General features: G+C 37.0%; 1 protein-coding gene across 2 annotated transcripts; it reads left to right on the top strand.

Moving 5' to 3' along the window:
- The first annotated feature begins 6,051 nt into the window (after window positions 1-6,051).
- avpr2aa (arginine vasopressin receptor 2a, duplicate a) lies at window positions 6,052-25,056 on the top strand. 2 transcript variants are annotated; one of them, XM_081386362.1, is made up of 7 exons: window positions 6,054-6,476; window positions 6,971-7,026; window positions 14,877-15,190; window positions 15,854-16,099; window positions 16,311-16,457; window positions 20,901-21,504; window positions 23,591-25,056. In XM_081386362.1, exons 3-7 carry the CDS (start codon window positions 14,879-14,881, stop codon window positions 23,788-23,790), a joined length of 1,509 nt encoding a protein of 502 aa, XP_081242488.1. In that variant the 5' UTR covers window positions 6,054-6,476; window positions 6,971-7,026; window positions 14,877-14,878; the 3' UTR covers window positions 23,791-25,056. The 2 variants fall into 2 exon arrangements, with proteins under 2 accessions (XP_081242489.1, XP_081242488.1); XM_081386363.1 differs by lacking the exon at window positions 6,971-7,026 and having other exon boundaries at window positions 6,052-6,476; window positions 23,591-25,050.
- Window positions 25,057-26,971: the final 1,915 nt, after the last annotated feature.

Raw genomic sequence — 26,971 nt, 5'->3', positions numbered from 1 at the left:
TCACCCAGACTGGCAACAAAACCTCTGAAGCTTTACACACACATGCTCAGCTTTACATCATGCAATCAGCTCTTTCATTCAAACACCTCCTGTGTGCTGCATGAGCTGAACAACAAACTTATGCCAAGCATATATATATGTTTTATATAATGCCAAGCATCCCTTTTCTATTGAGCACTTTCAGTACTTCTTTCCATTATATTGTTTGGCTCATGTTTACCGCTTTCTAATGTTTACACTTTTATTCTCTGAAGGCTGTGAGAGTGTTTCCAGGAGCTGCACACAGTTTTTCCATGATTGGACTGGAATACACAAGTCTATTTGATCAGTCGCTATATTTTTTTGTCAAATATTTTTGAATAATGACCACTAAACTGTATATTGACTATTGTCCCTGGCAACACTGTGTCAAGTAGCACTCCGTGCCTTAATCAAATACTTTTAACTCAAACCAACATTTCATGTCCATTTATTTATTTGACTTTTAAAAAGCTATAACGTACATTCAGACGTCATTTATTGCAAAGTAGACCAAGCAGGGTTTTGTCTAAACCCTGCAGAAGTTTATTTTCCGATAATAGCCAGATGACATTATCCTGCTTATTACACAGCTATTTATAAAACAAATAAATCCCTTGCTTATTTGTCTCTTTCTTAAAAAAAGAAAAAGAAAACATGGTCCACTGCAGGTTAAGGCAAAATTCATAATTTAAGCATTAAGAATTAGAAAAACTCTAATAAAATACAAATATTTATTTCATGAAATGTTAAAAATTATGTGAGGAATACATTTTTGCCTGTTTAATTTTTCACCAGCACTAGTCGGCTTTCAAACAGGTTTCCCTCTTAATTTCTCCCTTGTCTCCCATTGGTCAGTTGGCTGAGCCACTGGATGTTCTGGTCGGGTGATCAAAAGTCAAACTAGCATACAGTAATAACGTTTTGATAGCGCCACAGAAGTGTTTCATTTTCTACCAACATATGACTGTCCCTGCATATTAAGATGGATTATTATATGCTCTACGGACATCTTTGATGCTTTTCAGTGGCTAAATTCGGAACGGCATGCTAGCATCCTAATTTGGGAATATTTGCAATATCTTCATTTTGCAAAACTAATAACAGTACTATGCTGTTCCGAAATTAGCAGATTTTTAAGACTCCGTAACTGTCACTTTTTTGAGCATATGAAAATACAGCATCCAAACTTAAATGGTTGTAGTTCATGAATTCTTTGTAATACACTGGTTGGTTTCTTTTTAAAGAACTCAGCACTCATCAGATTAATGATTAAGTGAAAGCACTTCAAAAAAATAAAGTGTAAAAAAGCTATAGAACTTTACATTTACTGTGAAACAAATGTACTGTACTTATTTTACATAAAATATATATTTTTAAAAATCATTTTGACTCCATGTCTAACCAAGTTGTGTTCTACTTCAAAAGGGGTTTCTTATTCAGCAAGTGTTTTTCATTCGGTGACGTGTATTTTATGTCTCTTTTTTTCCTGTAGGCTTCAACTTTGTTCTCTATTTATTTATGTCAACTATAATGTAATGAAAAGAAACCACTATTGTTTTCACCTTCTATTCTCTCTCCATCTCTTTCATCTTCTCTCACACCATCCATTGTCCTTGTGTCACACTTGACAATCAATTTTTGTTTGCTTTAGTCAAAATTAAACATTATTATCAAGATGAATCGGAAATGTCCTCTTTCCTGCATTTGTCCATCAGGAGTTTATTCGGCCACATCCCTCATTATACAACCAGGAACAATTGAACAGCCAGACTTTGATCTGTAATCTGAATGTTTATAATGGGATAGTTGACATGAAATAAACTTTTGGCATGATGACATTTGACGCTATTTTCCATCTAAAACTATTTCAAGTTTTTTTTTATATTATGCATTTAGAGAGCTCATATTAATTGAGAGACTAATATAAAATATTTCTACCTTAAAAAAAATGGTCACGCATGAAGACAAAAAGGGATTTAAAATGAAAAATTATAATTACTTTTTGGCTTCCCAAATTAGTTTTTGTTATTAAATAAGGCTTAGGCAATTTTATATTAAACAAATCCAATAAAAGTAAATAAAATAATAATATAAAGAAATAAGCCTTGTTTCATTATTGTTCAGGATTGCTGTAAGATTTGAATATGTCTGTTTAATTTGGATGAAATACTTTTCACAAATTTCTTTATGTGTAAATAACATACACATTAAAGGTTTCACTGACATTATCATTCAGCCTCTGGATTAACAGTAAAACTGACCACAAGTGCACCATTCACCACCTCTTTTCTGAAGCTCATTTCAGCATCTACCTTCCTCCACAACAGAGCTGCCTTTCAGTCCTTTTTCCACCTTCTCTCACAAATAAATCATCATCATCATGATCACCGCCAATTAATGTATGACGTATGTACTCTCTCGGACATCCAAATGAATGAAAATAAAAACACACAAATGAAATGGGCTTGTTAAAATCATTAGTGTGAGAAGCCTAGTAGTCCATATAAAATTAAAAAGACAGTTACACAGCACTGCACAGCGGTTTCATTTCCTCAGCTGCCAGTCCGTTTGCCTCGGCTGGTTAGTAACATAACATACTCTTGTTGAAGATGGATCCTTTGAATCGAGAGCCTTTGTTTGTGCTTTTCTCTGTTTCTTTGTGTTTGCATGAGTGGTGCGGTAGAGGATCTGTAGTTATCTGTCAATTTAAGTTTTTCTAGATATTCATCTGTTATCCTTTTCTACTCCTCCCAGGCTTTTGTTGCTTTTCTCTGTCTGTCTATCAAGGGAGGCTTGGCAGAAATGAGAAATTTAAAGCGGATAAAGAGGCATTGCCGTCCTTGATCTGTTTTCTTTTTGTCCCCCACTGAGTTAATGACTGCAATCAGGACGGCCCTCCGCTGAGAGGCAGAGCGCTTACACACATATACGTATGCCTGCACGTGTATTACCACACACTAACACATATATCCATATCCATGCATGGTTACGTAAACTCGAGACATGATCTAGGTTATTAGGCTGTGGCGTAGGATCTTTGCAGTAATTTAAAATGGTTTCCTGCAGTAGTGGACATACAGACATGAAGTAGCTCTGATTCAGGCTTTTTTTCTTCTTTGAAATATAATGTGTTTTTTTTCACCATACAATGAAAGTCAATGGGGTCTGACGTTGTTTTGGACCCCATTGTCTTTTTATAGAATGGACAAAAACAGTTGAAAGATAAGATTCATTTATAAACACACTAATATAATCGTAATATACTTTATGTATTAGTAAATATTATTAGTATAATTCATGATTCATGATATCTTACACATTTTTTTTATCCATAAATGAAAGTGGTCTAACATTGTTTTGGACCCCACTGTTCCTCAACAACAATAACAGCAAAAACACACATAAAAAACAAAGCAAAAAAACAGACTTAATCTTTTTTTCTTATTATTTGTATAATGTATTCAAATATGGCAAAATGTTTAAAATGCATACAACACTCCTTAGCTTAAAGCATAATCAGATAAAGCTGAATAATTATTAAATAAACAACCTATACAAACACTCTCACAATTTATACAGTGGTTGCAAACACATACTATGATTTGTCCGTGATGCGAAATGCAAATAATAAAATGCACTTTGATTGATTAACAATGGCCCAATGACTTAAGTTGTAAAAGCAGTTTTAATACACACAGTCCTCATATATTTTCTAAAATGAGAACATCTATTATATCTATGTATATGTTAACATTAGCTAATGCATAATGAGTTTGACTTTCCTTTCTGAGTTTGACTTTCCTTTAATTAACCTTGCACTGAGTTACTTGCTCTGGTCTGTAGGCTTGTTCTGTGTTTCTTCTGTTTACTGTTTTACCTTTTACTTTTATAATTTATATATATAAATAAATAAATCCAAAGCAAATATTTTTAAGAACTACATTTTAAATCATACCTTTGTGATGCAACTTGCATCAAGGATGGACACATTTCTAAGGATAAAACAATGTGGTTCAGACTAAGGACAGTCAATAAGGTCTTTTGTCTAAACTTGTTGATTCAGTGCCCCTTTCATCTCACCAGAAAGCCCAGGAGAAAATGACTTAAATGAACTTGTATTTCATGTCTTTTCACAAGAGACCTTACATTGATTTTACTGCTTGTCAGTTTAGCGTTGTCTCCTTGCATTCTCCTTGTAAAGCCTCCAGAGCCTCCACACAAAAGCCTCACATACTTTACCTCTCCCGCTCCTTTGCAAGAGGTCTGAAAATCATTGGATTATGGAGCAGGAGCCTCCAAAGAGATCTGAGACCAGGTGTTGACTCGGAGTCACTGGTCAACAGAGTCACACGCAAATGATCACATATGTTTTCAACATTGTACCCCTTTGACTCTGGTGTATAAATATGCTAATATCAAGCTGAAAGTATGGAATCTGTTCTGTCTGGCAGAAACACGTTAAAACTTCACGCCTGATCTTGTGAGAGTCTGGCTGTTAAGTTTCGGTCTTTCAGCACTTCTATTAGAAGGAAGTCTGCCGGTGACACACATACGCATGGTTTGACAGTCAGATGCTCTGTTAGATGAAAACAGTTGACACTTTAATTTTTGGCCACAGAAGAAGGTCTGAATCTATAAAAAGCCATAAGACGGTCTGTGAGATGTGGAACTGCTCTAATCTGGCCCTCATTCCTGTCCAACGGGGTCCTGGAAACATTCCCTTCAATAAATCTGCTGATGATGGGAAATAACTGCAGCTTGCTCCATGTCTGCTTGATTTGAAATGTATTCTGCCACCGAGATATTTGTCCAAATCCACTACAACAGGAGAGACCGACACAGCATGTAGTTGAGTGTGATATGTTCAGCAGAAGTCCTGTGCAGTACTTGGAGTCCCTGACAACTTTGGAAGTATTTCTTGTTTTATAATAAGTCACCATGCACATACCCATCTGTCTATTTTTTCCTCTTTCAGGCATGAATTGTGGCTCTTTTCAGTATGTAACAGTATGTTTATCAGTCGCTCAAAGAGGAAGCTTATTTTTTACGAAATAGACAGAGTTGTAGCACTTTTTGTTTCAACATCTGTGAGTATATTATGCATATTATTTGTAAATGAAAGTGTCACATACAAAGTATTGCCCCATAACACCAGTTTCACTAGTTCACACTTACATACAATTAGAGGGAGTAAAGTTTAATGCGTATTTGGCGTGCTGTCCAGGGGGAGGGCTCTGAGCTCGGAGTTCGGCCCGAGTACTCCCCCATCGTATGTAAATGGTTAGGACTACAAGTGAGAAGGGGTGGTGGAGGGATGCTGCTAAACTGTCAATGAACTGAGGTGAGACTGCTGAATATATAACAAACATGGACAAACCTTACTTAAAATGTACTTAAAATGAGGGAAATTCGAAAAATCTCAATCTATTTCATCACAATTTTTGTGACAGAATTGGAATATCATTCTTTTATCGGAAAATATGATAAATATATAAAAAAAAATCATAAAACCACAGAGCCTGATTTTCAGCATTTTCAGGCTATTATCTAATTTTAAATAATTGTACCTATCAATTTATATATAATTTATAATATATCCATAATATATTAGAATATACGTATATATAAATATATAATATATCTAAAAGATTAGGGACACAACTGGGAAACTTATAAAAGAGGTACATTTTTGAAAAATTTAAAGGCAGAAAATAATCGGCAAACAGCTGAAGACATACAAAGACATTTCACAATTTACACATATGGATACACATTGTGTATTGTGTGTATGTTAATCAGGCATCTTATTAGTCCAACGGAATAAAACAATTCAAGAGTGCAGTCACACCCAGAGGAGGTTAATGTAAATATGAAAGCAAATATTGACACAGATCACCAAGTCTGAACATTGTCACTATAGCACAAGTTATGACAAAGAGCTCTCAGCTTCTATTTATCTGTTATCTGTGTCACAGTGGAGATGGATGTATAAGAACACCTCATGATATTGGCTCCTCCCCTCATCTAACAACACAAGAGACCTGAGAAAAGGAGAGAAGGGAGGGAGCAAAGGAAGACAGAGGGCGAGTGCATGTAAGAGATATGTTTATACTAAGCCAGGCTCAAATTCAACGCCATCAGTGCACCGGTGCTCATGTAATGTGGGAAATTAAAGCTCAGACACGCAGAGTCTCAGGAACGGTGGGACATTTCTTGGAATAAATTTCGTGCCTCTATCCGAGGGCTCCTTGAAGAAATGCTGCTCTGAATTCTGTGAACATAAACTCGGGTGAAAGCTGCGAAACTACAGCTTTACAAGTTCACAAAGAGTGGTGAAATATCTCAACGCTCTTCAGAGGCAGCTTGGAAGCTCTTACGTCAACTACCCATCACGAAGCAAAACTGCAGCTTTGAAGAAAACACATGGATTATTGCTGCTGATTCAAGAACACAGAGTAAGTTTTTTTTTTTTTATAAAATGCATATGCACTGCAAAAAATATTTTCTTGTTAAGTTTGCCTATACAAATAAATAAACATCATTTGAAACATTTATGCAAAAGAAAATAAATAAATAAAGAAATATAAAGAAATGTACAGATGTTTTCAGAGTATGGGATAATATGAAAATAAAATAGTTCTAATACTAATGTAATTTTAAAAGTGCCCAGAGAACACTTTCAAAGTTATTTACTGTAAGAATAATTCAGCATTAGTAAGGCAAACTTTGTCCGAATCCATTAGAATGGGAGTATGCATGCCACACTGACAGAACTATAGTTTTTATGTGCTGGGCAGTTGTTAGATTTTTTTTTTCCCTCCACAACTTTCCCCAGAAAAGTCATATTGAATGAATGTCCTATTGAATTGTTGATAACTTATTTTGAAATATAGAAAAGTATTTTTCCCATTTTTATTTGATTCACGCCTGATCTATTTATTTGTTTTAGGGCAACAAAATAAAAGACAAACTTCTATTAAAGTGAGAAACATGCACTGACGGAAGGTGAGGCGAGACATGAATGCACAAAAATATACATTCACACACATATGGATAAACTAAATAATTGTGTGTTGACATGAAATACTTGTGGGAAGTTGACATATTGCATCTAAAACTATTTTAAATTGAATTGCTACTTATTTTAGAATTATATGCCGTTTTCATGACACATTAATTCACATTAATTGAGAGACTACATAGAATGTGTGTAGTGTGTATTTTTACGAATTCAAAAGGCTTTTAAAAGTGGTTAAAAGACTTTCTCCTACACAATCATGTACATTTTGATCTTAAAAATTCATGGACATGTTAACAACCCATATACTAGTTTGTAAATGACTACTTTGGAATGTGGAAACAAAGCAAAACTAATTTGTTCACATTTAGTGCCATATTGATGAGTTTTGCTCTTGCAGACTTGTGATGTGGTCACTGTATGAGAAAAATGCTGCTTCATCCGCTAACTGTTTAATCTCTCAGAACATGGAGAATGTTATATGGCATAAACATCGCATTGCTATTCCTAGTTTCAACTTCTGCAAACAGTAAGAGTATCTAAGGGCATGAGATTGATGGTGTCAGTAGGAAACCCAGGGTTAGCTGGTAGGGCAGTGGCATTTAAACATCGGGTGTGTAGATAATGCCCATATCATGATCTAAAATCCAGCTTTCCCTCACCTTTTTGGCAATTTTGGGTAGCTCTTACATAAGTGAAGATATAATATAGTATTTAAGAATGAAAAATGAATCAATGCAATAATGAAGATAAAGGTCATGTATTATTATTTTATCATGACAGATTTATTGAAACTATTTCTTATTATGGTCCCTGTGAACTTTCTGAAACCATTCATTCTGCAGGAGGTTCCCCAAGATGTTCTTATCAGGAGTGAGAAGCTGTTGAAATCCAACAGGGAGGTTTTGGAAACATGCTGACGCAATATTTTAGTGTCCAGTTGATTCAATTAATAAGGTGCTGAATACTATGATACATGACATGTATAGGCATTCATGACCCGGAAAATTAATTTGCAATTGCGTAAGTTATTGGAAGATAAAACTTAAGAAAGTATTTTGGAAATAAATTAAATTTTTAATGACGCACTTAACTGTTGCAACCTGACCTGTTTTCTTAACGCTCACCATCTTGAGCAATTATTAAGACCTGCGTATTGTATATCTGATATTCGGAAGTCCAATTCAATTCCTATTTCAATTACTTTGCAAAAAAAATAAATATTCTGTTTGTCAGTATAAGTGAAAAATAAGAGCTGTGAAAATAAGGATAAATGAATATTAAAGGTTAGCCAAGCTCATTAATCACTTAAAAACAATTATATGTGCAAATGAGAAAAAAGTTTCTTAATATATATTTGTCAGGTGTAGGCTTTAGTTCTGTTTAGTTTCAGTTTGGTTCAGTTTTTCTGTGTTCCTGATCCTTTTTTGTTTCTATAGTTTCTGATTACGTTCACCTGTCTTTCATTTAGTTATCTCTAGGGCTGGACGATTGATCGAAAAGCAACCTTTTTTTTAATCCTGTTAATACTTTCCCCTTAAAAACATTCAGCGGCAGGGAAGCAACATGGAGGCAAACTCAAACACCGAGTCAACACACAGGCAGACAGTCCACGAGCCCCGAAGCGAGATCACTTTCGCTTGAATCCTCATGAAAGTTTGTCAATTGTATGTTTAAAGGCTTGCCAGTTTGAACATTCAAGCGATTTCACACCTTTCAAGGACAACGATATGGAAAATATCTCACTTCAGTGCTTGCAAGATGACACAGAGAGCCAAGCTGCGTCGTGTCTCTGATAACGTGTGAGCCCTGAAGCCAAAAAACTTTCACTTGAGTCTTCACAAAATTTTGTCAATTGTATGTGTTTTAAGGCTTGCCAGTTTGAACATTGAAGCGATTTTAGACCCTCGGATGTGTATCATTATATTGAACTACTGCGCTGATGCATTGTGGCACACAAACACTGATACAGACAGTAGCTCGCACATCATGTGAAGATTGTGCGCACAGAGAAACATTAGGAGCGCAGAAACTCATTGTCAATGCTGTACCTGTGATTTATCAGAGTTCGAGTCCCGGTTCAAAGTTAGGACTTACTCAAGCCAACATCAAAGTATGTTTTCTTCAATTATTTTAAAATCACAAAGATAACAATGCACTCTTTCATTAGAAAAAAATATCCCACCTTTAATAGTTGAGCATATTTACAGTACAAACCTTGTCAGTGACCCATGAGGGCAAAAAAAAAAAAAAAAAAAAAAAATCGTTCATTAATAGTAATCGAGGTAAAATGTTCAATTAATCAAGATTTTGATTTTAGGTCATATCGTCCAACTCTAGTTACCTCATTACTCCCTATATATTTAAACTTCTGTTCTTGGTTCAGTGCTGTTTATGATTAAGTGGGTGTGTTTTTTCCTAGTATATTTCTGCGATTCTCCTGTGTGTTCCTAGTTAGATTATTATTAAAGACAATTTAAAAGGACCATCCAGATGCCGGCCGTCCAGATGCTCTATCTTGAGCAGAAGGAGCAAAAACCACACAAGGGACTTTTTAGATCTGGCGTGCCTCAACCACTATCCGGACTATGTGTATCTGCCTGTGAACGGTCCTCAGGGGGATTTCGCCACTTTCGTGGAGTGGGTGTTGGGGAACAACAGACTGGCGTTCACCATCTGTCCCGCTGCGGAGGACATCGCCAGCCCCACTCCGGGTGCCTCCCACACACTATACAATATCCTCCCACACACTGCACGGTGCCTATGCCAGAGCCCAGCACAGACAAAGAGCCCAAGCCTGACGCGACGCCAGAGTGGATGCCTGAGCTGATCATTGCAGTGGAGTACGAGCCCCAAAGAGAGGCTGACCAGGTGTGTGAACCAGCAACATTGTCCGTGACCCCAGAGTCTCCCGTCCCCACTGGACCCACCCAGCTCCAGAGTCTTCTGTGTCTCCACTGGTCTAGCCCAGCTCCAAGTCTCTTGTGTCTCCAAAGATCCCACGCAGCCTCCCTCTTACACATCCTCTACTAAAGACAGTCAATCCTTCAGCCCTGTCTCCCCTGTTTCCCTTCAGACCCTCGGCTCCCACTTTGTTGACTCCACTCTGCTGCATGGATCTGACTTGGGTCTTCCAGGCTCCAGCTCCGCCTTGGCTAGGGGATCCCCAGGCTCCACAGCCAGCCGCCAAGCCCTTCACTCCAACCCGGCCTGTCGACCAGTTGACTCCACCTTGGCTCCTCCCTCCCTTGGTTCCACCTGGGACCATCGCCCTCCGGCTATGCCTTGGTCAATCACCGCTCTGCCTGCTCCACGTCCCTCCACCCCTTTGGCTACACCTCAGTTCCCTGGCACCCTGGCTCCACCTCGGACGCTCATCGCTGCGGCTCCGCCTCGGCCTCCAGATCTGGTGTTGTTTGGTCTCATCGTCTCTTCGACACCACCTGAGTCTCCAACTCCATCAGCTCTGTCTAAGTCTGTCGTGCACCTGTATCCACCTTCCAAGTCTCTACCATGGCTCCTCCCTCCCTCGACTCCTCTGTGGTCATTCGTCCTGGCTGTGCTTTGGTTTCCAACTTGGCTCCTTCTGCTCTCGTCTCCTCCCTGGCTCCTCCCACCGCCAATGCAACCCTGGTCTCTCCCGCCATCATCTCCTCCTGTTTCCTGCCCTTCGTCAGCCACTCGCCCAATTACTCCCTGTGTTTTTAAGCCCTGTGGTAGTGCTTAATTCCGTGTTTCCAGAGTGTTGCTGAGTATATGTGATTTATATTGTTCTTGTTGTATTCTCCCTTGTCATGTGCTTAATACTGGAACCACCCAATCGTGACAATATAATTAGGAAATTATTTAATTTCAGACTCTTTAAGTGCAAAAGTATCATGATTCCCGTAAAATCAAATCTTTTTTTATTTGAATATGGTACATTTTTGTGTCCCATAATGTTAAAGGACGCAAATAACATTGTCTGCAGTGATAACTTTTAGATATATTTGATAAATTATTATCTAATATTAAAATGATCATAATGGTCATTATATCATAATGTTTACATAATCTGTCGAACCAATATTCACATCATAGTCCAAAACTATTTTTCATTTTTAAACAAATTTGAATGACCAAAAAACATACTATTAAGCTTGTACCTGCATGGTTTAAAAAAAAAAAAAAAAAAAATGCTCAATGCTAAATAAAGCAGCTCATATAAGTTTGACATCCTGAGGTTGACAATAAACATATTTTACGCACTTCCTTTCACTGACCATTTTCAAAAAGATGCCTTCCCAATTGAATAAGCCATACTTATTATGCATTTAATAAAACAACTCACTGCACAATTATTTCATGGTCAGTCGTCTTGGAGCAACCTGAGGCGATCTGTCCAAGCACACCATCACACCAATACCTTTGCTGTCTAACCAAGTTCAAAACACTTTCAAGTATTCTGCATAAAAAAGCGGCTGGCAAAAGCAAAGTGCTTTTTTCTATCATCAGCTATATTTAGTCTAGGTCAACATTTCTGCTGCACCATATTAGTGGATTCCTCAGAGGGAAAGGGATACAAGGAAAGGTAGAAAATGTCAAAGCAAGGGTAAAAAACGAACAGCTCATGCATCAGCTGCTTCAGAGGATGACCTAAAACACAGCTGTGACAAGGACACTTGCTTTTATTTATGACTGGACCTGGAAAGACAGCGCAAGACATTTAAAAAAAAACTCATTTTGTAAAAAACAAGAGTTTCGCAATGTTAGTATTTATATTTTCTAAAAGAGAATGAAGAATAGGGTGCTAGTAGAATGACAGATGATTGATATTATCAGGTATTATTTATGAGGTGCTGTAAATTACTTTTCTAAATAAAACATTCTTATATTATTTAGACCAGTATTCAGGGCTAAAGAGTTAAATGGTTCAATATATATATATATATAAAAAAATTACTTTCAGATCACTGATTAAAGGCTATGTAAATCATTTTTACAAATCTAAATAAAAAAAAATCTGAATTTGACTCTCTGCCAGAATACTATATTACCACCAAAGCCCAGATAATTACACAGACATACAGCTCACACACAGTGTAAAGAAACCTCACATTGATTTAAGCTGAAGCGATTGCTGGAAAACAATGGTCTTTCAGAAAGAGAGAGATCGAATGAGAAACACAAAAGGAAGGGAGAAAATGTGTAGAAACAAAGGGAAAGGTAGAGTCAAAGACATGATAAAGAGATGGATAGGCAGAAACTGTATAATAGGCACCTCATTTTTTTTCGATTGGACTATATAATGTATAATTAATTTCAAAGTATAATGAAATGAATTATTATCAAGTATCCAGGTTTAACCAGTCCATGATGAATTATCACCATTGTATCTTCGTTACACACTATAAAATCCATTCAGATTCACTGTGTAATGTATGATGATAATATTTCATGCATTATGGGATAGTATTTAGCTGCTTGTATATATATCATGAGCCTGAATGTTAATTCTCTGCTTTGTACCATAAATAAAATAGTAATAATAATAACGTGTGCCCACACAACGTCCTTTTTCATTGAAAAGTAATAGGGGACTCTTTCACTAACCAACATGATTTTTAACAAACATAATTTTATATTTGCATGTATAAAAGTGAATGTATAGTATTATTAAATATAATACATTTTTGAATAATAATTACAGTTATTCATTATTTATACAGTGTTGTATAAATTATATAAATCTTTCTATCATGACAACTCTCTGAAGAGTTTAGCACGATAGTGGATATGACAATGTTAATGTATTTGGTCATGGCTGAATAGATCTGCTATGCGGCTGCTGCTGCTGCTGCTGCTGCAGAGCAAGTACAGACACTTGCTTTTGTGTCTGTACAGTTGCTTTTGAACAGTTGCCTATATGGGTCAAATTGACCCACGAACAGCAAGATCGTATAAAACTTCTGCATGCACATTTCTTTGCCTCTTTGCTTAGAACATTAAAATATGCGGGTCAAATTGACCCATGAACATCACAAACGTAATAGTAGTTATGTGTGTATATGTCAAAACCTATTTTTTACAGTCTATGGTCAAAACACATCAGCATGTTGAAACTTTGCATGCATGTTCATGACCCTAAATTAGAAAAAGCATAGGTTAACCGGTATTTCAGACAACTCAAAAATCAAAATAGGTCAAATTGACAGAATCATAACAGAACTTGGTATATAATACAGCATTATTTAACAATAACATTCCATATGTCGTCCTGTTAAACCTAATTTATTATTAAAAAATTACACCATATTTGGTACGTTGGCAACTTAGTTAGGTTTTCTCTATAGCATTTTTCATTCTTTTTCTATTAAAATGACAAGCATTTTTTAGAGTGGGGAGATGTTCCTGTAAAAGGAGCACTGGATACATTTGTCAGTAAAAATTACATTTAGAAATAGGTACTGTATTTAATGTGTTGGGTCTAGCATCAGTAGATAAGAAAGATGACAATTGTTCCCATTTAACATAGCCTTTCTTCTTCTCATATATGGGCAAACTTTGTATTGGTATGCATGGCCCTATAGCTATTTCTCTTTTGTGTTCTCATCTCATGCCCTGTATCCGATTGCTCACCCCACCTCCTCCTCTCTGTTTATTTAACCCAGCGTCTCATGCTACCACTCTTTCTCAAACTGTCAGTCTCATTTTTGCAACTGATATTTTTATTTGTATTATTTATTTGCATAGTTAAGAAAATAAACCAGCTTTTATTGGGATCAAGGAGCAGTTGATAACAGACAGAGGAAGCGATAGAAAATGGGGTAAAGGAATGGGCAACGGAAAAACAGAGGGAGGAGGAAGGAGGAGGAGGACTTTATGGAGTCAATCAGGGATGAGAGAGATACTAATGGGGAGCGAATGTGATGGACTAAGCTGGGTGGGATAGTAGGAGTCAAGTCAAGTCAGGGAAAATTTAGAAAAGAAAACAAAAAAGAGAGGACTTGACAGGCTTATTTTGCACAAAAACTGTAGTCATGGGGAACAAAACAAATCAAAGAGTGGACGAGGAAGCAGACTTGTTTGCTTGCTTTTTGTGTGCCTGTGAAATTGCTTAATTAACTGAGTGGCAAAATATCCTAAAACAAGATTAATGGTGAGAGTTGCAATGCGATGGCAATGTGTTGTGTATGTACATATACTGTATATGTTTATAGAGTGCAAATTCCTCTGCACGAGCTAATACTAATACAATATCTGCCTCAGTGTTTGTAAAAAAAAAAAAAACACTTGATGTGCTTTATGTAATTCAGAAAATAGCTAAAATAGCAAAAGAGTATTTTTAACATTTTATAATAAGGTTTCATTAGTCAACATTAGTCAACTACATTAGTTAAACTGAACTAATAATGAACTGCACTTCTACAGTGTGTATTTCAACATTTACTAATACATTATTCAAATCAAAAATATTATATTTGTTAACATTAGTTAACTGTGAAGTAACATGAACAAACAAAGAACAGCAGCTGTATTTATATTAACTAACATTAACAAAGATTAACAAAATACAGTAACAAATGTATTGGAAATTGTATCATGGTTAGTTTATGTTAGTTAATATATTGACTAATGTTAACAAATGAAACCTTACAGTGAAGTGTTACCCATTTTTCTATTCAGCCCGTCACGTCAATAATTTTGCATATGCAATTCATTTTTAATATTTTTAATACATTTCCACATTTCAATACCATTTACATTAACTTCTTTGTTGCCACTTGATGTCCAATGTTAAATATGGGTTCTGAAACAAATCATCTATATCATACCTCCTTGTGACCAATTCTTGCAGGCATGGAGACCTTCTCAGGAGAGGCATTCTCTGAACATGCTGAACTCAACAGCACTTTCAGAGGAGGATCAAACTTCTGGTTGGTCACTCAAAACAGCTCAATAAACCGCACTCAGGTGCCCGGTCCAGTTTCGATTCGGGACATGGCTCTGGCTCAAGCCGAGATTGGAATTCTGGGTCTGGTTCTCGCTCTGGCAACACTTGGGAACAGCTTTGTACTGTGGGTTCTGCTGAGGCGACGCAAATACAACGCACCCATGCACCTATTTATGGTCAATCTGTGTGTTGCAGACCTTGTGGTGGCATTTTTTCAGGTGAGCTGAACTTTGTTTAATAATGCTTAGCAAAACATTACAGGGTTGCCAACACATGACAATGACAAAGACAATTTAAAATGCGCTTGATCATAGAGTCAGTCATAAAAGCAAACGAGTCGTGGTTAAATTTCAAAGACGCGTGTGCATGAGAATCAAATAGGCGGAGATCAACAAAAAATGAGTGCAATAATTTAGACTAAAATATTATTTTCATTAAATATTTGTTGTTTGACAATAAATTTATGTAAGAAAGTAAATATACTTTATGTTCCTGCAGAACATTTGACCTGTTAGGTTTGTTTTTGTTAACTATAATTTAGTGATTTTAAACTGTCTTGCTTGCTTTTTTTATTTTTCTATTATTAATGTTTTTAATGAATTGGCCAGTAGGGAATATCACTTGCCGGTACTCTTCAAGTAATATAAGGTAGTTAAACAGCATGCAATTGAAAAGTAAAAAAAAGAAGTGTATATTGTACAACATTAACCTGGTAAGATAAAATCAAAAATGAATTGTTGCATCCTCAAAACCTCCTATAGGTGCCTGTGATTGGTTTAAGCCATGTATTCAAAATCTCACTTCAGCCAGGAAACCAAAGATGGTAACCCTGGCATTATTTCTTTTAAGTGACTTGCCAACAGCAGTTTACTGTTTTGCAGGTGCTCCCGCAGCTGGTATGGGTTATCACAGAGAGATTTCAAGGTCCTGACGTGCTGTGCCGCTCAGTGAAATATCTGCAGATTGTGGGAATGTTTGCATCCTCTTATATGATTGTTGCTATGACAGTGGACCGCCATAATGCCATCTGCTGCCCCATGCAGACTTACAAAGGAGGGGCAGTTTCATGCTGGAATACACCCATCATGGTAGCATGGGGTCTAGCCCTTGTTCTCAGTGTGCCGCAGGTACTATGGTTGTCAATACTAAAGTATTAAAACATTTAAAATGTTATAGGGAGTATCAGTCAGTGAATATGCATTCTTATACAATATTCACCCAATATTTGCCATATTTTCATCTTCAAGTCATTACAAACGCATATCATGATGCTATTCATTCCATGAAACACAAAAGGAACTATTTTAAAATATTTTCCCAATGCTGTCTTCCCTACAGGTGTTTATTTTCTCCAGGTCAGAGGTCTCTCCAGGAGTGTTTGAATGCTGGGGGCACTTTGCCGAGTCCTGGGGGCTGAAAGCCTATGTCACCTGGATGACTGTGGCCGTGTTTGTGCTTCCTACCTTTATTATCACCATTTGTCAGGTACTGCTGGTGCCAGTGCATTTCATTTGTCTCTAATCCCAATTTCCGCATTCACCTTAAAAAAAACATAAATGTGAAGACATTAGTTAGACATTACAGAATCACAGTAGAATTACCATTAGTGGGCCTAGTTTAAAAGCAACTACTGTATTTGAGTTTTTTATCAATAGTGTTTCTTCATAAAAAAATCAACATAGGGATTTCATTTCTTGGATGAGCCAACATAAATGATAGTTTAGTTCTACTCCCTCTACACTCTATTAGTTCTTATAAATACAGTCCAATCTACCGTGTTAATATGAAGGAATCACAGGTGTTTTACTCGTATTTTGAATTATGAATTGTATTGGGTTGTGTTTTAAAGGGTTAGTTCACCTAAAAATGAAAATTCTGTCATTAATTACTCACCCTAATGTCGTTCCAAACCAGTAGACTTTTGTTCATCTCCAGAACACAAATGAAGATATTCTAAATGAAATCTGAGAGATTTTTCTCTCTACATTGACAGCCTATGCAACTACCACTTTCAAACCCCAGAAAGGTAGTAAAGACATGATTAAAGAAATCCATGTGACATGTAATTTTACCACATAGGCTTTTGTTTTATTGCCGAAAATAAGCTCTTTGACCAACAAAATTATATAATTCTTATATGTTTTGTTCATCAAGAAAATTTTGAAGCCTTAATACAATTGCACAGTCGCATTCAGGGCCGGATTAACAATTTCCTGTGCCCTGGGCAACAAGACTCAAGGCCCCCCCGTAGTTAGGGGGGTTGGGGGGCATGCTCCCCCGAGAAAATTTGGATTTCTCTGATCTACATATGTGCAATTTAGGACTTTTGAAGGCCAAAAAATTATAAGAAATAGGCTAGCTTTAAAACCTTGTCATTAAATTATTGGTCTGCTCTCTCCTCATCTTCATATTTCTTATTCTCTCAGTATTCTTATACTGGCCTATTTCTACCTCTCCTAAAGCTGAACTTTGACTGATAGTCTTTTCATTTTCGTCTGTGTCAATGACGAAAATAAACATAGGCTCAACTGATATTTATATGTTTTATGAATCATTTTCTTAGACGTTAATTTACTCAAGGCTACCAGGAAAGCTGTATAGCTGTAAAGTCAGTATTGACATTAGGAACCTTCTTCTGCAAGCTTTGGAATTTGAAAACGTCTGTTTTTAAATGTTAAAAGTCATTTTAAATTATACAAATTATAGACTATACGTTTAACGCAGTTGGTGGAATTGGCAGACGTTCCCTTAAGCATCGTGCGCTGTGGAAACGCGTCAAAGCATTCTCAGGTATAATTATGCAGCATTAATGCACGAATGATTTTGAACGAATATTTCATCATGTCGATATACAATGGTCGAATAATGTTAAAACTAATCTTGCTATTGATATCTTTGTTAGACTACTGACCCTATAGAACAAATGTCCGGCTAATATCGAAACTGAAACGAACTTTACCGCGCTCAACCAGCGGGAGTAATCGCTGGCGTTCAGCGGGGAGGGAGGAAAGTCGCGTGAACCCGCGTAGATGCACTTTATGCAGTGAAGAAGATCGTAAAGAGTTTGATAACTTTATTAAATTTCTGTGTATTTCCTACCTGTCAGGGCCCCCTAGATGTCATGGGCCCCTGGGCAAGTGCCCAGTTGCCCTAATGGTTAATCCAGCCCTGGTCGCATTACTGCAATGTCACCACCACTAAGCTGTTTTTTCAAATGAAAATATATCTTGAGTTTGTGTTAACACAGGTTTCAGGTTTTAGGACTCATTCCTGCAACACTATTGAAATGTCTCAGCGGTGATCTGGAGAAAAGAACTTTTGTTATCTTTTTAATAAATCATGAGCTGCTGGGGTGACAATCATTTGAGGGGAGATGGATCCCATGACATGTATCACAATGCTTGTTTGGTGAGATTATGCTCTCTGACCTGGCCAAGGGGTTTTGGTCAGTAAAGTTCTATTTCAGGAGAGATATTCTCTAATGTGCAGATCTTTCCTTCCACCAGCTGATACCGTTCCCAGCAAGCCAGTCTTATTTAAGAAAAAGTACACTGTGCATAACCCAAACCTAAAATTGCTTCACACTGAGTGTGGACAATATGTCTTTGGTAACAAACATTTTCTAAAAACATTTAGCAAGAATCTTCAACCTTTGGTCTGACCATTAAACACCTGCATGGTAATCCTTAAGCAAACGTCTTACTGGCATAAAAAAAGATTCAATATTCCTTAAAATACATAGTAAAAAATACCAAAAAACTAAACAAAAACCTGCAATAATGAAAAACTCCCCACACTTACACGTGTTGTTTTTGGCACTGAACTCCAGATGTCTTTTGACATTCTTATGAATGTTTGTACAAATGATGGGGTGTTTTACTTGCAGTTAATATTTCATACTTGAGATTCATTGGTGATTAAATGACTATACATCTGTTAAATGTCCCATCTGGGTTTAGTTTATAAACAAGATTTCCATTTAGAGAGGTTTTCTCCACCATTTACTTAATAAATGAGTGCTACAGACTAGAAAGCAGTAATTCTCAAAACTGCACATTTTGGATTATCCTTCTTATGTAACACACCAGAATCAATTCACCATCTAATAGATGCTCCATGTTGTAAATTTCAAGATAATCCAGAATTGAGAACTGCTGTTTTGAGAGTAGTGCTGTTTTTTTTTTTTAAGAACAAATCAGTGTTTTTTTAACAAATTATTTAAAAGGGCTATATGTAAGAATTTTCATCTATTAGAAAAAGAACAAAGAAAAAAGAGAGACCTACCCCCGACTTCCTAGGTTGTCTATTAAAGCCTGTTGACTGATTTTTATGTTAAGGACTCAAGATGTTTTTGCCGGGGAAATCAAAATGATGCGACGTTCACAATGTTCTTCTGCAAGACGCATGCAGTTTTGTTTATTAAAAAAAAGTTACATAGTGTACCTTTAACGAATGAGTGAGCCAATCTGAGTGAATCTTTCCAATGAACCAATTCATATGGTTCGGGTTCGCAAACGATTCGAGACAATTCGATTGACCCAAAACTAGGGCTGCATCCGAAATCGCATACTTCCCTAGATGAAAAACAGTATGTACCCTACCAAATGAAGTATGTCTGAATTCACAGTACTCATAAAAGAGTAGGCAAAAAGTACCCAGAAGTAGGGCTGCATGATTATGACAAAAATCATAATTGTCGATTATTCCCTTGAAATTGTAATTGCGATTATTAATTATGATTATCACAATTTACATTGAATGATGTTTTGAATAGTTTGGCCATGGGACCCACATTTCCCCATGGTCATCAAGCTGCGACCCACCTTTTTTGGAATTATATAGGCCTATTATGATACATTTGTTTACACAAATGTACTGTCCCCCTTTACTTAACATATAAATAAATTGTAAGAATATGACATGTTAAGTGGAGAGATTCTGAAGTGTGCATAGGATGGACACTTTACTATCCCATGAGGCCACGGGAGAGGTTTTATGAATGGCAGTGAAGCGATGCAACTGACATCCAATATCCTGTTAGATCACAGGATAATGAAAAAAATGGTGAATGTACTACGTGTAGATTACATTCACACTACACACATTCATAGAATGTACTTTTTTAGTGGTCATGAAGTAATTACTTATTCAAAATAAGTACCTACTCGAGAGGCGGGTCCACAACGCGCGTACACTTTGTCCCGTAGATGGTCTGCTCGCGCGCTTTAACCTTGTGAACGAGCAGATCCGTTTCCTTGCTAGAGAAGCGTTGTTTTTCCGCTAGCAAATTCCTCCAAGTAAATAGCGAATAAGCCATGACGCGAGCGCAACAGGCTTTTAAAGGGAATGGGAGATTGGTTTATTGTACGTTACGCCCAAAACATTACTCATTAAGAGAATAAGGACAACCCTTTTAGACCATGCGCCGAGTGCGCCATTTTTCCCATTGTTAAACTAGCAAAAGTGGATTCGGACATTCCCTAAGTGCACTTGCGCCATGTGCTTTAGACCATGCGCTTAGATCGTTAAAATAGGGCCTACTGACTTTAGACCAGGTTTCAGTTGGTCAATGGCGCAGTCTATTTCAGTTGCCTCAAAATAGCAACGCGCTATCAATGCGTCTGAACACACCTCGTTTTCAGACCAGCACGCAAAATGCATTTGCTATTTAAACAATGTGGCGCAGGACGTGAAAATGATAACTGAGTCGGTCTGAAACTAGCAAAAAACACTTGCGTCGTGCCTTGCGCCGTACTGCACCTGGTGTATGATAGGGCCCTGTGTGTCAATGTGTATGTGTATTGAACAGTGACACCTACTGGTGGTGATCTTTAGTAATAACCTAGAACAGAATAAAGCATGTGCAATGTAAAATTTGTGTAATGTATATGTAATATGTAATGTAATCTTTTATTTTTGTGTCTCTAGGTACGAATATTCAAAGAGATCCATGATAACATCTACCTGAAATCAGAACGTGTGGTTTCTGCTGACATGAAGAAGAACCTGGTCATTTTTCACTTTCCCATCTTCAAAAAGCGGGCCAGCGAAGCTAGAGTCTCACACATGCCGAGAGAATCAAGAGAACTCCATAAAAAGAAAATCAACAGTGGCTCATCCCATTCTCACACCTGCAACACTGAGGACACACCAGAGACTGATTGTTGTGGTAAATCTTGTCAGGATGGCTACAGTCCCAATGATCTAGCCTCACAGACTCACAATTCATCTCCTGATGTGCTGCCTCACAGTCAGACTCACCCACACACCATCTGGAGCAACTCTGCAGCATTCCAGACATCACATGGATACTCTGTTCCACACAGGACAACAACTACTGAAGAATCCAATACTTCATCAAATCCCTCTTTCCCACCTTGCCCTCTCCATCCACCTCTTACAGGTGTGTCGAAAGCTATGTCTAAAACAGTGAGGATGACTCTGGTCATTGTGCTTGTCTATACGTTGTGCTGGTCACCCTTCTTCATTGTACAGCTGTGGGCTGCCTGGGACCCCAACCCCCCTGACCAAGGTGAGAAACTAAAGACACAAGAAATGTATAGCCAGTGCTGGGTAGATTACTTACAAATTGTAGTCCATAACTGATTACAAATTACATGAAGATATAATTGTAGTTAGTAAATCGTTTGGAATTTGAATAGAATTATTTTGTACCATATATCAATAAAAAATAACCTGATTACGAGCATTTTAAAATGCAATCTAATCTAATCTAATCACAAGTACTTTTTTGAAATCTGATTACATGATCCAGATTACATGTAATCAGTTACTACAAAGTACTGGATATAGCATAGCCATTTTTGGAGGTAAAGCATGAGGTACAACTCAATGATGATATTTGGCTGTTCAAAAAGGGTATAATTAATTCCTTTACAAGAGCACAGACTCATTGGATTGTGGAAGTGTACTGGAATGGTTGCAAATTATTCGGAAAATGTAGAGCCCGTCAATGCAATGAGTCAAGTCAGTGTTTACTTGCAAATGCCCACCATCTCTTCATCTCACGTTCTTCTAGACACATCCATTTAAAGCCATTTTTTTCACACCAATAAATAACCCTTCTCCATTCCCTGCTGCTCTTACATTACTAACCAGATTTTGATATCTCTCACCAGACCACTGAAAGCTGCTATACATCTGTGCTGCACTCCAGCTGCTTTTGATTTGTTTCAGCTGTTTACGTGCAGCCAAATGGGCAACATACTGCTATTGATTGAACAGTTGAATGTCATATAAACTGTTTAGTATAAGAGATTTTCGAACTGAATTTCCCACAATGGAAAATGAAATTATAATATATTTGTTGTTATTATTAATCATTGCTTGGAAGCCTTCCATTTCTTTATTTCCTGTTTTGTTAAAGTGTAAGCTCTAAACACTACCAAATGTTGGGTTGGTGAGACTTTTTAATGTTTTTATTAGAACACTAAAAATATAGTAAAACAGTAATGTTGTGAAATATTATTGCAATTTAAAAGAACTGTTTTCTAGCACATGTTCAATCTAATATTCTAATTGGGACCCAAGTAATTATCTATTATTATACATTATTATTATTATACATTTTGAAAACAGTTGTGCAGCTTAGTATTTTGTGGAAACCATGAAACATTTTTTTTTCAGGATTTTTTGATAAGTAGAAAGGACAAATTGGATGACTTTGAATTTCGAATTTGTTCTTGAACTTTTTGAGGCAGTGTAAAACTACAACAAATTTAATTTAGTTTAATTTCATTATAAAAATCCTTAACAAGATCTTATTTACTTTATACTGTGTAAAATAAAAAGTAACATCAAAATTTTTATTAAAGTGCACTTCATAAAATTATTGTAAAAGTCATAAACAAACCCTACATGACTAAACAAACACTGGAATGAACAATGTAAATACCCTACTGATTTGGTTCTGAAGTATGTTTGTTGTTTTGCGAATATAAACTATAAATGCCTTGAGGCGCCGAGAGTGGCCCCAGCTAACAAAAATATGTTCTTGCTAACATTCCCATTAAGTTATGAAAACATTATTTCCAAATGTTTTCAGCACGTTCAAAAAAATCAAATTTCTAATTGTTTTAAAAACATTTTTTATCTTGGTTATGAATGTTAGAGAAAACATTAAGGGAATGTTACATTTTGTCATTTTGCTAACATTGAACATTACTTTTGAATGTTCTCTGAACCATCTGAAACAAATATAAAGTACTAACGTTTAAAAAATAAAACGAACGTCCAACTAAAATGATTCAGAAAAACGTTCCATGAATGATATATACATACAATTTTTGTGCTAAATGTTTGATAATGTTATTTAAGACCATATAACGTTCCTTGAATAATGCTTGCTCATAACTTTGAGAGAAACTGTTCTGAGAACATTCCCTGTTAGCTGGGGTGAGTGTTTTCGCGCAAGTATAAAAAGGGTTTTATGCTAGTTGAGTTTTGAAACCTCTCTTAGATCAGCACATTTCAAGGTGTCACCGTCTCTAATGTGGTTTATATTAGTAATAGCCCTTAAATGAGGACAATAACTTGACCTCTATGATATTTGACTTGAAATTGATTTGACATTCTCTACCCCTCTCCCTCATTTTCAGGAATGGCTTTCATCATCCTGATGTTGTTAGCCAGTCTGAACTCTTGTACGAACCCGTGGATCTACACAGCCTTTTCCAGCAGCGTGTCGCGTGAACTTCTCGCTCTACTGCGCTGTCGACCAAAGCTGCTCCGCAGGAGCTCGATGCACGACCACTCCAGTGATATAAACACCTCCACCACCAAGGACAACCAGTACTGACCCCTATAAAATAAAATAAAATTGAGTGTCAGCAGAGGTGGCGATTTATGCGGGTGTATCTGTCCTACGCATGTGGAAGACATGTTGTCATGAGATATTGCTACATCTTCTATTCAGAGTAGCTGAAGATGCTGTTTTAACTGTGAAGAGTGGTATGCTAATGAGCAAACTTTCATGAGGATTTTATGCAAAAAGGGACCACTGATAATGAGGCTGATCTCATCCACCAGGATAAAGAACAGCTTACTGACTGTCAAAATAAACTTCATTAAACTCCAAAGAATACTGAGATAATTTATCAACATATTTTATTGAAATTGTCCTCTGTTGTCTGAGAGATGGAGATAAAAGCCTTAACCGCAGAGGAAGAAGAGATCAAGGCCTTAACCTTAGAGCCAGCAATTTCAGTCTTTCTGCCATAAGTCTTCTTCAGATTCAGAGCTTGCCCATGGCAAGGACTGAGGAAGAAGATAAATGATGTGATCCATGCATGGAAACTACATCCAGTGGAGAGACAGAAAAATCTGGACTAAACAGTGATATTCCTTCCTTATTGGACAAATATCTGACTTTCATTAACATTACATACACAAGTTACAGGTATACAAATGGACGGATTTGTATATTTAATGTGTCATATTGAATAATAAGCAGGCTGACAAAATATGTGGTGCGCAAAGCAGCAACACTTTCAGTTCCTCAATAACAGTTGGAATTATTTATAAGAGCACTATTTAAATTTGTGTTAAGGATAATAGGAAGTCATAACAAATATAAAAACGAAAATGACATCAGGTTACAGTGCCTTGATGAACTGATTTATAACTGAAGTATATACAAATCTTCAGGATCAGTCCTCTGATACTCTGTAAAAATCATTTTCTTAATCAGTATTTTTACTTAAAAATTTGCCAGCGGGGTAAAAAAACATAAGCCTCTAAAAAGACAAGTTGTAATGTATTGCAAATTTTTTCTTAGCAATTCAATTTATCTTGTTTTAAGACTGGCTATTTTTACTAGAAAACAAAGTACTGATTTAAGAGATTATTTCTGTAGCAGTAGCTGATTTGTTACACAGTTCACATATAGGCTTAGATTAAATAAAAACACACAAGATATAATGTAAATAAAAGTAAAAATCTATTGATAGGCCTACAGATGTTTATCTAAATATATTTATTTGACATTTTAATGAGAAAAAAATGTATTTGTCAAATCCTTGCTAAAAGAAATCCAAATAAATCACAAAAGAAATTCAAGACTGTCTGAAAGTATATGGACTAATCTGTAAATTCATCAACCATAATAATTGTCTGAGCTGTCGAGTGTTGACACAACAGATCACATCAAAGTTGTTGTTGATGCGAGGATCGAAGTACAAGGCCGGCCACAGGTGTCACACATAAACTGGCTACATGTTGTTATTTTTAAGGTATTGCGCTTTCGGCGTCTTCGTTTGTCTACTGCAATGGTGATCCGGCTGGACTCAAAGGATGGTATGGTCTGGTAGTATGGCACTGTGTTCGTCATGATGTCCTGTCCGCAACCATCTGTTCAAGGTCAATTGGGTCCATGTTGCATAGTTTCAAATTGGCTTTGAGGATGTCCTTGTAATGTTTGAGTTGCCCTCCTTAAGAGCGCATGCCGCTCTGGAGCTAGCAATAGAAAAACCTGCTTCGGCAGGCATGAATCTGCCATACGTGCAACATGTCAAGAGCAGCGAAACTGTGCAGCGAGCAGGAAGGCCTCAATACCAGGGATGCCGCAGGTCTGGGACTTTATTCTGCCATTTGACATGTGCAATACGACGGAGACAGCGCATTTGGAACTGTTCAAGTTTGGCAATCTGCCGGCGATAAATGGTCCAGGACTCCGATCCATACAACAGAACTGTGAGGATGACTGCCTTATATGCTGCCATGACGCCGTGCTCGTCCCATATTCTCTTGGACAGTCGACCGAAAGCAACACTAGCTTTTGCTTTTGTCGCATCAGCTGCGAGAATGCTACCGAAGTAGCAGAACTTGTCAACAGCTGTCAGCACTGTTTCACCTGAAGTAATTACCGTTTGATTGGAGTTTAACTGGTTTACTGCTTGAAGAATAACTTCTGTCTTTGCTAGACTGACAGTGAGCCCAAACAGGGAAGCTGTAGTTCGAAAATGATCGAAAAGTGACTGGGCTTCGGTAAGGGTGTGTGCCATCAGTGTGCAGTCATCTGCATACAAGAGGTCAAGCAGATTGCGGAATGTGTGTTTGTGCGAGCCTGAAGCCTGCGTAGATTGAAAACACTGCCATCTGTGCGGAACTGGATTGGAATGCCCATGTCGCAGTCCTTAAAAGCCACGGACAGAATCATGGAAAAGAAGATGCTGAATAACAATGGGGCGAGCACACAGTCCTGTTTGGTGCCATTGGAGATGCCAAATGGGTCAGACAGCTCGCCATCATCCAGCACCTGACCAACAATGCCATCATGAAATGAACGGACAATGCTTACGAATTTCTCTGGACATCCAGTCTTACGCAGAATAAGCCAGAGCCTGGTGTGGGAAACTGAGTCAAAGGCTCTGTGAGGTCAATAAAGATCATATAAAGATCACGTGTTGTTCTCGGCACTTCCCCTGAATCTGCCTAGCAGTAAACACCAAGTCCATAGTACCACAGCCTGCACAAAATCCACACTGACTTTCCGGGATGATGTCGCTGTCATAAACGTGTTGTTGAATCCTAAAAGTATTGTGGGGGACACTTTAATTGTAATTGAGCATAAATACAGTATTTTTATTTTATCTGATATGTATTTATTTTATGTTTCAGATTACTCCAAATGTGAGCTGATTTTCATTTAAATTTACTGATAGCAAAAGAGGATTGGTTTAATTTATGAAATCAGAAAACAGATAAGAACAACTGACTCAAATTAACCTTGTTGTCGAACAAAACATTTTTAACATTACCTTTAGTGGCTGATATCTTAGACTTAGAGCACACTCTTCATGATTTAAAGGCCTTTTGGACCATGGAAAAGGTTTACACAACTACTTGATATCAATGTATATAGATCTATAAATGGTGTACAAATGGAAGAAACCAAGCACAGTTGTAAGTCTTCACAGGACTTGAAATTAGTGCAAGAGGAAGAAATATAGCCAATACATCAGGAGGTCACAAATAACCCC

The sequence above is a fragment of the Scardinius erythrophthalmus genome (assembly GCF_964197995.2).
Source record: "Scardinius erythrophthalmus genome assembly, chromosome: 15".
NCBI lineage: Eukaryota > Metazoa > Chordata > Actinopteri > Cypriniformes > Leuciscidae > Scardinius > Scardinius erythrophthalmus.
The sequence above is the reverse complement of the archived record's forward strand: the minus strand, read 5'-3'. Positions and strand labels throughout refer to the sequence as shown.

Coding starts and splice junctions, on each gene's coding strand:
- avpr2aa (XM_081386362.1), top strand. CDS start 14,879: ATGGAGACCTTCTCAGGAGAGGCATTCTCTGAACATGCTGAACTCAAC. Junction 16,100..16,310: donor TTGTTCTCAGTGTGCCGCAG/GTACTATGGTTG, acceptor TCTTCCCTACAG/GTGTTTATTTTCTCCAGGTC. Junction 16,458..20,900: donor TTATTATCACCATTTGTCAG/GTACTGCTGGTG, acceptor TTGTGTCTCTAG/GTACGAATATTCAAAGAGAT.